Genomic DNA, 14812 nt, shown 5'->3' with positions numbered 1-14812 from the left:
GTCAGATTCATCCCATAGGTGTTTAGTAGTGTTCAGATCAGAGCTCTCTAGCAGGCCACTCAAGATCTTCCTCTCTAAAGCATGTCTTCAAGGAGCTCATTTTGTGCACAGGGGCATTGCCATAGTGGGACAGGTTTCCAAGTTCAAGTGAATGCAGAATTTTGTGCTTTGAGCTTTGTGGTAACAGCAATTACCATATTCAATTCTGAATTTCCATATATTTAAAGGTATTTACTTTTATAGAAACTATTAAAGAAGTTTGACAGGGTGTGTAAGAAAGGATCCCAAACAGCTGTAATTCCACGCTTCCCCACTAGAGGCAGACATACAGTTTACCAAGCATAAGTTACCTATGACGTCACAGTGCACCGTTCTCCATCAAGAGCATAAAAGGCTAGAACTCTGAGCAGCAGTCATCTTTCAGCAGTGGGCATTTGACATTACACAACGTACCGAACAGCAACTAGCAATTCACAGCAAGAACACACACAATCAATTCTAAACCCAGTAAAGCTTGAATTTTCTGAATCCTGTACCGCGTTTGTACTGAAACGATGGGGCGAGGACAATCTAAGTGTAAGTAAAAGTAAAAGTGTTATTTACGATGGTGTTGATCCAGTTAAATCAGATTGCTGAATAAATAATCGAGCACTTCAGTGTGAAGAGTGTGACAATGGCTAATACATTCTGAACTAAATTTGCCTGATAGACAGTTTCTCCACAACTATGACATGAGAATTAATTTATTGCAGGACCAGTCCAGTGTTAACAACTAAAATATTTAATAGTAGAAGTTAGTAGTAATAGTAGTGTGATGAAGATAAAGAAGGACAAAGAACAGATTTCATGAAAGTGATCAATTGGATTTCAGTGCTACTAAATGTGTGTTAAAAAATATATATATATATTTGTTTCATTGTTTTATTAAATCTAGTTGCTCGTGACTCCAGAAGTCTCCTGTCTGAAGAGCAGCTGCTGTGTTCGATCTGTCTGGATGTGTTCACTGATCCAGTCACCACTCCATGTGGACACAACTTCTGCAAAAGCTGCCTTACACGGTGCTGGGAGAAGAGTCAAGACGGTTACTGTCCATTGTGTAAAGAGAAATTCGCCAAGAAAACTAAACTGAAGATTAATACGACACTGAGAGAGGTTGCAGATCACTTCAAGAAGAAAAGTGTTCCAGACAAACCTAAGTTTCTTTGTGATGTCTGTACTGGAGAGAAGGTGAAGGCCATGAAATCCTGTCTGGATTGTGGACTGACTTCCTGTAAGTCTCATTTAAAACCTCATAATCATGTTCTAAAACTTACTAAACAGAAACTAATAAATCCTGTGGAGAACCTGAAGGACTACATATGCCAGAAACACGAGAGAGCTCTGGAGCTGTTCTGTAGAGATGATCAGACATGTGTGTGTCAGTTGTGCATTAAAGGAGACCACAAGAATCACAACACTGTTCCTATAGAGGAGGAGATCAGAGAGTGGAAGGTGAGAGGGATTTTTGATAAACTGATTAATTTGAAACAAAAAGAAATGTATAACTTTATAATATATTATCCATTCTATTGTGTTTAGACTCAGCTGGGGAAAACTAAAACAGATGTACAGCAGATGATTCCGAGTCGACTGGAGAAGATCCAACAGATCAAACACTCAGTAGATCTCAGAAAAGTGTGTAAAACATTACATGAAGTTTTATCAACAACATATCTGCATATTGTGATGTTCTTTGTATGTATATATCTGTATATAAATATTTCTATATCTGTATATAAATCTGTAATTAAAATGTGTTCCTCTTTTAGAGAAACACAGAGAAAGAGAAAGCAGACAGTGTTGAAGTCTTCACTGCTCTGATTCGATCTATTGAGAGAAGTCAGGCTGAGCTGCTGAAGCTGATGGAGGAGAAGCAGAAAGCAGCAGAGATGCAGACTGAAGAACTCATTAAAGAGCTGGAGCAGAAAATTACTGTGCTACAGAGGAGAGACACTGAGCAGGAGCAGCTGTCACACACTGAGGATCATCTCCACCTCCTACAGGTCAGTGTTCCTCTCTCTGTTTACTGACAATGCAGAACATCACAGAACAGAACTCACCATGCTGAGGGATTTCTCGTCTCTCCTGATCTACTGTAGGTTAACTCGTCCATGTTCAGGCTTCCACACACCAAGAACTGGACTAAGATCAGTATTAACACTGATCTGAGTGGAGACACTGCGAGGACATCTCTGTCTCAGCTTCAGCACAGTCTGAATGAGAAACTCACTAAAACAATCAATGACAAGTTAAAGGAGGCAGGTAAGAAGATTTCAAAATCTACTTTACCCAGTAGCCAAATCCATAACAGATTCAAATAAATATTATAGCTTATAAATGTGTTAATGTAATTAATACATTTAAATAATAATTTGTAAGAATAACATTATTTATTTTTTAGTGCATTTGTTTTTGCTTACAGACTGAACTGATATTTAGCTGTCACTAGCTTCTTTAGTGAAATTGAGCTAGCTAGTTAGCAGCTTAGCTTGCCAACAATTTTTTGCCAACATATTTGGCTGCTGATGATTTTATTTTTTATGAAGAAAGACTGAGTTTAACAGATCAAACAGACAAATCATATTTACAGTATAAAACATATAAAAACGGAATAAACATTCAGGACTACTCTAATATGTCATAATGAGTTTGATCAACTGAATGGTGATTTCACATCACACTCTGTGTGTTTCTCGCAGTGGATGTGATTCTGGATCCTGATACAGCTCATCCCAACCTCATTCTTTCTGCTGATGGAAAACAAGCGTCACTTGGAAACAAACGACAAAATCTCCCTGATACACCAGAGAGGTTTAATCAGTGTGTCTGTGTTCTGGGGAAGCAGAGTTTCTCCTCAGGGAGATTTTATTATGAGGTGCAGGTCAGAGGGAAAACTGCCTGGGATTTAGGAGTTGTGAGAGAAAACATTAACAGGAAGGGGAAGATTATAGTGAGACCTCAGAATGGATTCTGGTCTGTGATATTGAGGAATAAGAATCAGTATTGGGCTTGTGCTGATCCCCCTGTCCCCCTCACACTGAGAGAGAAGGTGGAGAAGGTGGGAGTGTTTGTGGATTATGAGGAGGGTCTGGTCTCCTTTTATGATGTGAACTCCAGATCTCTTATCTACTCTTTTAGTGGTCAGACTTTCACTGAGAAACTCTATCCATACTTCTGCCCTTGATTAAATGATGGAGGTAAAAATTCAGCACCACTGATCATCTCTCCTCCACTTTAGACTAAAGGATTTTTATCTCATAAAATTGGATGTTAAAAAAGGAATTAAAACCTTTTTTCTTTTTAATGAAATTATGAAATTCACAGAACAATTTGATACAATCAGAAATGTTTAAAAAATCTGATAATATTTTAAACTATTAGAAATTTTGAATAAATAAAAGCTATGAACTTTACTTTTACTCTTTTTACTTTAACGATATATACATAATGTTTAAATACTTAAATACATACATTTATGTGGCAAAGAATATTTGAATTTTTTTTACTTTTTTGTTCATTTTCGGAAGGAAAAATTGTATACTTTAAACTCTGTATCTTTACAATACATACAAATATCCGATTATTGTCTTTGGATAACTTTTTTTGACTAAATATTAAGATTTTGATTATATAAAAATGAAATTAACGACTTACTTTTTATCCAGCATTTATTATTGAACTCACTTGTGAAAATTATTCACACTTAGATTTAGAATATTCTTCACAGTATGATGTAATTTTTTTATTTTATTTTTTTTTGATTATTTTTGAGTGCTGTAAACCTCTTTATACTACATTAAGTGAAGAGATTTTGTTGCGATCTTTGTTCTTCTTGTCTAGTTAAAGGGCATTAAATCTGAAATTGTATAAGAGAAATTGATTCCTAAATGGGTAAAATACTTTCTGAAGCCCTTTCATACATTGTTCTTATTGTTTGTTTTCCATCTGCATGGTATAAAAATAAAGCCTTTTCATCATTATCACCTTTACATGCATCTTATTGCATTGCGGCTAAAAAAACTAAAGCCAGGTTTATTGGGATGCTTATCTTTGCTGCCACTGTTATATCTTTATTTCAATGTTTATAAATGTTCATAACAGCTCTCTGCTAAAAACAGTAGTCTGCTTAATTACAATTATTTTTGCCTCATTCTCTGTTTTTATGAGGTGATTTAATCAGTAGCCTATTGTTCAGGATATGCTTATAAGCATGAGCCCCGTCAGACTGGTCATGGGGGTGGTGTAGCTACCATTTATAGTGCCCTTCTTAATGTTAGTCAGAAATCATTTGAAGTGCTCGTTCTTCAAGTTGTACTTTCAGACATACACAGAAAACCCCTACTATCTCTCGCTCTGGCCACTGTGTACAGACCACCAAGGTCCAACGGTGATTTTCTTCAAGAGTTTGCTCGTTATCTTTCAGACCTCTTGATCAATTTTGATTAAGTGCTGATGGTAGGAGATTTTAATATCGATGTAGATGATGTAAATGATGCTGAAGGACTATTATTTGTGGACTTATTGAACTCTTTTGGGGTAAAACAAAACATCACCACACATCACCATCGTTTTAATCACACACTAGATTTAATAATATCCCACGAAACAGATGTCACTGATATAGATATTTTACCTCAGTGTTATGAAATCACAGACCATTACCTCATATTGTACACACTACCGGTAGGCACCTGAGAAAACTTATAGAAAATAACAAAAACAATCTCAGGATCTTTTTCAGTACAGTAACTAAATTACCAACAAATCAGGTATCTGAAAAACGTCTTCCATCACAGTTTAGTAGTGAGGACTTTATTAATTTCTTCAACGAAAAAAATAATAGTATTAGAAAAACAATTGTGTCCAACCTCTGACAGCATCTCCTGATCCAATCGTACCTAAAACTCCAAAACTACACTGCTTTATATACAGTGTTGTGCTCATTACTAAGAAATAGTACCTAGTTACAGTTACTAGTTACTTCATTCACAAAGTAACTCAATTACTTTGTTGATTACTTACACCAAAAAGTAATTAGTTACTGTGAAAAGTAAATAAACTTTTTTTAAAGAAGTTCTTTAATGTTCCCATTAATGCCCTTTTATGCGTTATGGTCTACAAACACAAAACTGACTTATACACAAAGTAATTTTTAAACACTTTTTTATTTAAGTCAGACCAGCACAAACTGAATATATCACAGGGATTTCTAAAATAAATAACAAAACAAGCTAAATAATATATTCACAATCAAACTAAAGTGGCTTCTGCACCATAAAAGCTGTTGTGTTGAGCTCTTAAAAATGTTCCTTTCACAGCTTAAATATTAAAACTATCAACAATGTAGAACAGAACACCAGGTTAGCTTCTAGCTTTGTCGAGCCATGTAGTTTCTGGAGCAGCTTCTACAGACTGGAGTTGCTGTTTTTCGCAGTACATGCATACAGCTTACATTTGACTAAAAGTTTTTGTCTTTATGCTCAACTAAAGTGAAATAATGAGCATATTTCCACTTTGAGAAACTCGTCTTGCTCTCGCCTCGACTCGCAATTACTGCCGCACAGACCTTAATAAACGGAGCCACGCCCACAGTGCGTCTTCTTCATGTTTACAGTGGTTCATCCACCAATCCTACAATGCATCTCTGCTGTAAACAGGTTAGACTGTAGGCTACACTTCAGCCCAAATTCATTCATTAAAAAAAGTAATGGGTAACGCACCATACGGTAACGGAGTTACTTTATTTAAAAAGTAATGCGTTACAGTATTAGTTACTGTCAAAAGTAACTGCGTTACAGTAACGCTTTACTGCCCAACACTGTTTACATGTGTAGGACAGGAAGAGCTGTATGATGTTATTACCAAAGCCAAATTAACAACATATATGTTATATCCCATTCCAACTATACTACTGAAAGAAGTGTTACATACAGCTGGTGAGCTTCTTCTGAATATAATTAACTCCTCACTATCTTCACTATCTTTTACTTTACCTAAACCCCTCAAGTTAGCAGTTATTAAACCCCTCATCAAGAAACCTAATTTGGATAAAATTACAGACCAATTTCAGAATCCCTTATTTAGGTCTAATATTTTAGAAAAGATTGTGTCTGCCCAGTTATGTTCCTACAATATCTTTGAAGAGTTTCAGTCAGGTAATTTTGGTAATAAAACATACAAAATTACTCAAATATTGTGATGGGCAATGCATATATAATATATCACTATAGTCAAGTAAGTGTAAGAATTTTAAAAAAGACCAAATACTTTCTAACCAAACCCCTTACATCACTGGGAAGTATTCCAAAAAAAAGGATTTTTTATTTTAAAAATTAAATGCAGTAATGTTGACCTTTCATAGCATTTTAAGTTTAAATGAGTAAAACTATCAATCACCATAACTAAATGGAAAAAAACACAGATTTTAAAGATCCAGAAACAGTAGACAGTCAGGCCCAGTTGAGGTCACCCACTAAAATAACTTCCTTAAGATTTAGTCTTGATAGTTGTTGAGTTATTGAAATTAAAGTTTTAGAAAAGAGACAGAGACCAACCACTGTCACATTTTGAGATCCTGATGTTCAAGGCTAAGAATTTAAAGTGTTTAGTGGGTGATGATGTATCTATCAGTCTGGTATTAAATGTATTGCTTATATAAATTGCAATGCCACCAACTATCATCAGTATCTTGGATATTCTCCGTTCAGACCACCAGAGGGCAGTCTTGTTGTACAAACCTGTCTCTGTCTTTTTACTTCCAGGCCTCCACAGCACACCCTGGTGCTTTATTTTGATTTCATATTTTGTTGTTAAGTCGAGTTCCTGAGTTAATTTTGCACACCAGTTTTGTTTTACTAATTTGCGACATTATCAAATTTTAATTTCTTTGTTAAGGAATTATCTATATTATAATTATCTATATTATTATATTGAACGTTTTGGAGTGTGCTTATGGATATTTGGGTTCATCAGTCACAAGGGTGTTATGAAAGGCAGGTACTGATGTAGGTGAGGACACCTGGGGTGCAGTCAGCGTTCCAATTCATCCCATATGTGTTTAGTAGGGATGAGATCAGCGCTCTATAGCACGCCACTCAAGATCTTATCTCCAGAGCATGTATACCAGATCTTCAAGGAGCTCACTTTGTGCATAGGAGTATTGCCATGCTGTAACAGGTTTGGGTTTTTCAAGTTCAAGTGAATACTAAATTTTATTAAAGGCGTCATTTTCAGTTGAGTGCCTTGAGCTTTGTGGCAGCAGTTTGAAAAGAACCACATATAGCAGGAAATGCCAGGTGACCCAAAACGTTTGGCAATATAGTGTATATGTACAAGCCCACTAGTAGGAGGAGAACAAGGAAGTAACAATTAAGTGAGAAAATGAAAGTAGAACACGAGAATGCACTCAGAGCAAAATCATGTTTCTTTACAGTACTTAACTACTGGATATGAACACTGACAGGATCACCATATTTAATTCTAAATTCCCATATAATTAAAGGTATGTACTTTTATAGAAACTATTATAGAAGTTTGACAGGGTGTGTTTGGTCTATTAGTCAAGAGACAGAGACTTATCAATAATAATACAAAATAAGCTACAGTATGTGTATCTTACTTAAAAATAGTTTTTACAATCTCTGTGTTTAATTACTTATGTACAACTGATACCTTCTTCAAACTGTTAAAGGTGTTTATTAAAATATTTCATGCAGGAAAAGTGAAATAGAAAATTCAGAAAGTGAAGTTCCATTGCCACAAACTAGAAAAGACTAAAGGAAGATCATGGAAAGCCAATTTAAGTGTAAGTTATGAAGTTCATACATTATCAGAATATGTGTTTTATGTATTGTTTGAAAATATGTAAATAATCACCACCACTGCAAGTACAGTGAGGAAAATAAGTATTTGAACACCCTGCTATTTTCAAGTTCTCCCACTTAGAAATCATGGAGGGGTCTGAAATTGTCATCGTAGGTGCATTTCCACTGTGAGAGACATAATCTAAAAAAAAAATGTTGGTCAGTTCTCCTTAAATACCCAGATAGAGTAAACATTATGTAAACATTATTTAGCAATGGAAGTTTGCATTGATTGGTTACAGACCTGTGGGAGGCACCTCGCCTGTATACATTTGTAGTGGGGCACACGCCCCTCGCATAGAGTTATGTTTTCTTAACTCTATTAAACCTTTTTAATTATTGGTTTTATTGCTGTGGAATGGGACCTGTGTACCAGTTGCGATAAAACCTTTGTAATAAAATGAAACATGAACATTTTCCGTCGTTATTTACATGTGATAAGACCGTTCTTACACATAATCATCTGGTGTGCTATAGAATGTCCTGTGTTGAGAATGTAACAAGAAAAGGAGGGGTACACACACACCTGTGTTCTCGGGGAGGGCCGACCTTTTGGTCAGGATCAAGCAAAAGTCTTACAGCAGACTAACAGGTCTTTGAGGGTCAGAATTCAAGCTGATAGACAGATGTTCAAATACTTATTTACAGCTGTGTCATACAAACAAATAGTTTAAAAATCATACATTGTGATTTCTGGTTTTTCTTTTTTAATTATGTCTCTCACAGTGGACATGCACCTACGATAACAATTTCAGACCCCTCCATGATTTCTAAGTGGGAGAACTTGCAAAATAGCAGGGTGTTCAAATACTTATTTTCCTCACTGTAAGTGAAAGTATAAGTGTTATTTACGATGGTGTTGATCCAGTTAAATCAGATTCCTGAATAAATAATCGAGCACTTCAGTGTAAAGAGTGTTAACAATGGCTAATACATTCTGAACTAAATTTGCCTGATAGACACAGTTTCACCACAACTTTGACCATGAGAATTAATTTATTGCAGGATCAGTCCAGTGTTAACAACTAAAGTATTTAATAGTAGTAGTTGTAGTAATAGTAGTGTGATGAAGATAAAGAAGGACAAAGAGCAGATTTCATGAAAGTGACAAAATGTAAGACTCATTTGGATTTCAGTGCCACTAAATGTGTGTAAAAAAAAAAGATATATTTGTTTCATCGTCTTATCACATTTAGTTGCTCGTGACTCCAGCAGTCTCCTGTCTGAAGAGCAGCTGCTGTGTTCGATCTGTCTGGATGTGTTCACTGATCCAGTCACCACTCCATGTGGACACAACTTCTGCAAAAGCTGCCTTACACAGTGCTGGGAGAAGAGTCAAGACCGTTACTGTCCATTATGTAAAGAGAAATTCACTAAGAAACCTGAACTGAAGATTAATACAACACTGAGAGAGGTTGCAGATCATTTCAAGAAGAAAAGTGTTCCAGACAAACATGAGGTTCTTTGTGATGTCTGTACTGGAGAGAAGGTGAAGGCTGTGAAATCCTGTCTGGATTGTGGACTGACTTTCTGTAAGTCTCATTTAGAACCTCATAATCATGTTCTAAAACTTACTAAACACAAACTAATAAACCCTGTGGAGAACTTGAAGGACTACATATGCCAGAAACATGAGAGACCTCTGGAGCTGTTCTGTAGAGATGATCAGACATGTGTGTGTCAGTTCTGCACTGAAGGAGACCACAAGAATCACAACACTGTTCCTATAGAGGAGGAGAGCAGAGAGGAAGGTGAGAAACACATTGACTGATGTCAACCTTGGACATTCTAATGGATTATACAGATTCATTTATCTGTCATTAATGATCTGTAAATGATCAGTTTGAAATCTAAAACTGATTAGGTTAAAGTTAATGTTGTATGTTTAAGGTTTTTATTGTCGATGCCACCATGTGTGCAGACATACAGAGGAATCGAAATACCGTTTTGCTTTTTTGACAAAAGTTGACCATTTTAACCCTTTATTGCTCAGGTGTAATACAGTTGGATTGTATTTGTCTCCTACATGAGTCTTTATAAGTGTGAATAAGTTCAATCGAACATAATTAATTTAAATTCTTCTTCTTCTTCTTCTTCTTCTTCTTCTTCTTCTTCAGCGGATCATCTGTCTCCATATCAGTCTGTCCTCTACATCTGCTTCTTTCTAAACAACCAGCTGCATGTCTTCCCTCACCACATCCATAAACCTCCTCTTTGGGGTCTTTTCCTCCAGTATGCATCTCCGTCGAGTCAAGACAAGAAACTTTTATTGTCATTTTAACCCTATACAGGTGACAAAATACACAATGAAATGAGACCTCCACAACCCTGGTGCTACATAAAACAACTATAGCTAGTTGTCCTCACCACAAAAAGTGCATCGTGTGCAACCTGGTGCAAACAGTGAAAGGCAAGACAGGGCAAAAGACAACACAAGAAAGTGTAGGAAAAATACACAACACATAAAATAGCACCACCAGTAAACCAACTGAATATTATACAGTACAGTGTGCAAAAGAAAACTGGATACAGGAGTGCGCTTGTAAATAAACATAAAATGTAAATGTACCACATGTCCCTCCTCTGCACATGACCAAACCATCTTAATGACACCTCTCTCACCTTGTCTCCAAAACATCCTACTCTCCGTCTCTTTAATAAACTCATTTCTATTCCTGTCGATCATCATCACTCCCAAAGAAAATCTCAGCATTTTAGTCAATGCCACTGTCTCTAAACTATACAACATCACAGGTCTCACCACAGTCCTATAAACTTTCCCTTTCACTCTTGCAAATACTCTTCTATCACAAATCACTCCTGCTATCACTCTTCTACCCCCACTCCACCCTGCCTACACTCTTTTCTTCACTTCTCTAACACACTCTCTGATACTTTGCACAATTGAACCCAGGTACCTGAACTCCTCCACCTTCTCCACCTCTTCTTCCTGCAACTGCACCACTCCACTGCCCTCCCTCTCATTCACACACATGTACTCTGTCTTACTCCTACTGACTTTCATTCCCCTTCTCTCCAGCATGTACCTCCACCTCTCCAGGATCTTCTCAACCTGCTTTCTACTCTCACCACAAAAATAATTTATTCTTTGTATTCTTTAAATGTGTAAAAAAACATTTGAAGGACTAATTTCATATGGAAAGAAATGTATACATTTATATTATATTATCAATTGTACTGTGTTCAGACTCAGCTGGGGAAAAAACAGACAGATGTACGCCAGATGATTAAGGATCGACTGGAGAAGATCCAAAAGATCAAACAGTCAGTAGAGCTCAGCAAAGTGTGTAAAACATGACAAGTTTTATCTACTACATATATGTATATATCCGTTTATTGTGATGCTCTTTCTAAATATCTGCATATAAATCTAGTTAAAATGTGTTCCTCCTTTAGAAAAACACAGAGAAAGAGAAAGCAGACAGTGTTGAAGTCTTCACTGCTCTGATTAGCTCCATTGAGAAAAGTCAGGCTGAGCTGATGGAGCTGATGGAGGAGAAGCAGAAAGCAGCAGTGATGCAGGCAGAAGAACTCATTAAAAAGCTGGAGCAGGAAGTCACTGTGCTACAGAGGAGAGACACTGAGCAGGAGAAGCTCTCACACACTGAGGATCATCTCCACCTCCTACAGGTCAGTGTTCCTCTCTCTCTGCCTACTGACAATGCAGAACATCACAGAACAGAACTCACCATGCTGAGGGATTTCTCCTCTCTCCTGATCTACTGTAGGTTTACTCGTCCATGTTCAGCCTTCCACACACCAAGATCTGGACTGAGATCAGTATTAACACTGATCTGAGTGGAGACACTGTGAGGACATCTCTGTATCAGCTTCAGCAGAGTCTGAATGAGAAACTCAGTAAAACACTCAATGACAAGTTAAAGGAAGCAGGTGAGAATATTTCATATTATATTAATAATATAATATTAATATATTAATAAATGTTTTTATTTTTAATTGAGTGAAATATTGCATTAAATGTAAACAATAAAATTACAGTGATGTTTTTTTGTGATTAGTTTCCACAGAACTGAAGAGAATGCAGCAGTATGCAGGTACAGATTTCAAAATCCACTTTAGCAAGTAGCCAAAATATATAACAGATTTAAATAAATATTATAGTTTATAAATGTGTTAATGTAATTAATACATTAAGATAATAATTTGTAAGAATAACATACTTTTTTTTGTGCATTTATTTTGTCTCATAGACTGAACTGATGTTTAGCTATCACTAGCTTCTTTAGTGAAATTGAGCTAGCTAGTTAGCAGCTTAGCTTGCCAAAAATTTTTGGCAACATATTTGGCTGTTGCTGATTTTATTTTTTTATGAAGAAAGACTGAGTTTAACAGATCAAACAGACAAATCATATATACAGTATAAAACATATAAAAATGGAATAAACATTCAGGACTACTCTAATATGTCATAATGAGTTTGATCAACTGAATGGTGATTTCACATCACACTCTGTGTGTTTCTCGCAGTGGATGTGATTCTGGATCCTGATACAGCTCATCCCAAACTCATTCTTTCTGCTGATGGAAAACAAGTGTCACATGGAGACAAACGACAAAATCTCCCTGATACACCAGAGAGGTTTAATCAGTGTGTCTGTGTTCTGGGGAAGCAGAGTTTCTCCTCAGGGAGATTTTATTATGAGGTGCAGGTCAGAGGGAAAACTGAATGGGATTTAGGAGTTGTGAGGGAAAACATTAACAGGAAGGGGAAGATTATAGTGAGACCTCAGAATGGATTCTGGTCTGTGGTACTGAGGAATGAGAATAAGTATAAAGCTTTTGAGGTTCCCGCCGTCCCCCTCAAACTGAGAGAGAAGGTGGAGAAGGTGGGTGTGTTTGTGGATTATGAGGAGGGTCTGGTCTCCTTTTATGATGTGAACTCCAGATCTCTTATCTACTCTTTCACTGGTCAGACTTTCACTGAGAAACTCTATCCATACTTCTGCCCTTGTTCAAATGATGGAGGTAAAAATTCAGCACCCCTGATCATCTCTCCTCCACTTTAGACTAAAGGATTTTTATCTCATAAAATTGGATGTTTAAAAAAGGATTAAAACCTTTTTTCTTTTTAATCAAATTATTAAACTCATATAACAATTTGATACAATCAGAAAAGTTTAAAAAATCTTTTCAACTATTAGAAATGTTAAAACAAATAAAAATCTGAACTTTACTTTACTCTTTTTACTTTAAAGATATATACATAATCTTTAAAAACTTAAATACATACATTTATGTGGCAAAGAACATTTGTATTTTTATCTTTTTTTACATTTTCAGAAGTAAAAATATGTACTTTAAACTCTGTATCCTTACAATACATACAAGTATCTGATTTTTGTTAAGTGAAGAGATTTTGTTGCGGTCCTTTTTATTCTTGTTTGGTTAAACAGCACTCAATCTGAAATTGTATAAGAGAAATTGATTCCTAAATGGGTAAAATACTTTCTGAAGCCCTTTCATACATTGTTCTTCTTGTTTGTTTTCCATCTGCATGGTATTAAAATAAAGCTTTTTCATCATAATCACCTTTACATGCATCTTATTTTAATGAGGCTAATAAAACTAAAGGCAGGTTTATTGGGATGCTTATCTTTGTTGTCACTGTAATATCTTTATTTCAAAGTTTATATATGTTCATAACAGCTCTCTGCAAAAAAAAAACAAAAAAAACTGTACTCTGCTTAATTACAATTAGAAATGATCATCCAATAACATAATAATGTAAAACAAAAGAATGGTAAGCACATGAAATATATCTGCCAGGAAAACTCTTTTATCACCAGAGAACATGTTTCGTTCTGTTTTATCTGAGAAATATTAAGGTGTAAATGCTAAAATATGACCTGGATACTTGGATTCGTTTTTTGTTTTTTTTTGTAAGTTACAAACAATCATAATCCCAGACTCGTCAAGGCCAGGAAGACTGTGCTGGTAATAAGCATGAGTAGATTACAGATAATAATATTTAAATTGCATTTGTATTCATATTACTGATGGCATGGGTTTGCGTCGATAAAAATGGCCCATGATGGGTAAAGCTTATTAACAAGCTATAAACACATGCAGTCGCTGATCTTCGGTAATCACGTTATCTATATGGGGTTGTGGTGGAAGAAACGTGAGAACACCAGGTGTAAGGCAGGGGGAAGGAACCCTGGGTGGGATGGCAGTCCGTTACAGGGGGCAGGGGCAAATAAATGCTGGTTATTTCCAGTGACACTGGGAATTAAGACTTGAAATGGTGCTCCTGTGCAGCTCTGGAGGACAAGACAGCATTATTACTCGAGTGTAAAGTGTGCTTCTGGGTTCCCACTGACTCTGGATGCAGTTCCCTGTGGTCCAGATGGACTGAATGAAAGGTGAGCATGTCCTGGGGCTTTTATTTTTTTATTTTTCAAATCTTTTTATTGAAAAATCAACAATTACAGATACAAAAATGTAAACAGAAATTCTCAATTTTTTCTTTTTAAACAAACAAAGAAAAAAAACACCCCCACCCCCCAAAACACAGACAAACCCCCAGACAAAGACACACACACATGCGCACGCACACACACCCCACATCCCCCTGCTTAAACAACTAAAGAAACAAAACAAAGGTCATGCATACAGTTCAATTTTGACCTTTTGACTTTAATCAGGTAGCACCCGTAGTCTCCTAAAATAAGAAATAACAGGTTGCCACTTGCAAAAAAAAGTGCCAATAGAACCCCTCAGTGTATATTTTATTTTCTCTAACTTAAGAAAAAACATTGTCTTTAAACCACAGAGAGATGTAAGGACATCCTATTGTTTTCCAGTGTAGAAGTATGCAACGTCTGACCAATAAAGATGAGAAAGCTAAAACATATTTGTGTGCAGAACTC

At 36.0% G+C, this 14812-nt stretch overlaps 2 protein-coding genes across 2 annotated transcripts; both read left to right on the top strand.

Moving 5' to 3' along the window:
* Positions 1-391: 391 nt before the first annotated feature.
* LOC124387278 (E3 ubiquitin-protein ligase TRIM39-like) lies at positions 392-3482 on the top strand. Its single transcript, XM_046851516.1, has 6 exons — positions 392-576; positions 935-1491; positions 1579-1674; positions 1809-2042; positions 2139-2301; positions 2739-3482. Exons 1-6 carry the CDS (start codon positions 555-557, stop codon positions 3221-3223), a joined length of 1557 nt encoding a protein of 518 aa, XP_046707472.1. The 5' UTR covers positions 392-554; the 3' UTR covers positions 3224-3482.
* Positions 3483-9523: 6041 nt separating this feature from the next.
* On the top strand, positions 9524-13426 carry LOC124387283 (E3 ubiquitin-protein ligase TRIM39-like). Its single transcript, XM_046851524.1, has 6 exons — positions 9524-9652; positions 11110-11205; positions 11319-11552; positions 11651-11813; positions 11942-11977; positions 12411-13426. The coding sequence occupies exons 2-6, from the start codon at positions 11146-11148 to the stop codon at positions 12947-12949; spliced, it is 1032 nt and encodes a 343-aa protein (XP_046707480.1). The 5' UTR covers positions 9524-9652; positions 11110-11145; the 3' UTR covers positions 12950-13426.
* The last annotated feature ends 1386 nt before the right edge of the window (positions 13427-14812 follow it).

This window comes from Silurus meridionalis, chromosome 6 (genome assembly GCF_014805685.1).
Source record: "Silurus meridionalis isolate SWU-2019-XX chromosome 6, ASM1480568v1, whole genome shotgun sequence".
Taxonomy (NCBI): domain Eukaryota; kingdom Metazoa; phylum Chordata; class Actinopteri; order Siluriformes; family Siluridae; genus Silurus; species Silurus meridionalis.
Note: the sequence above shows the minus strand (reverse complement) of the source record. Positions and strands in the feature narration are given on the sequence as shown.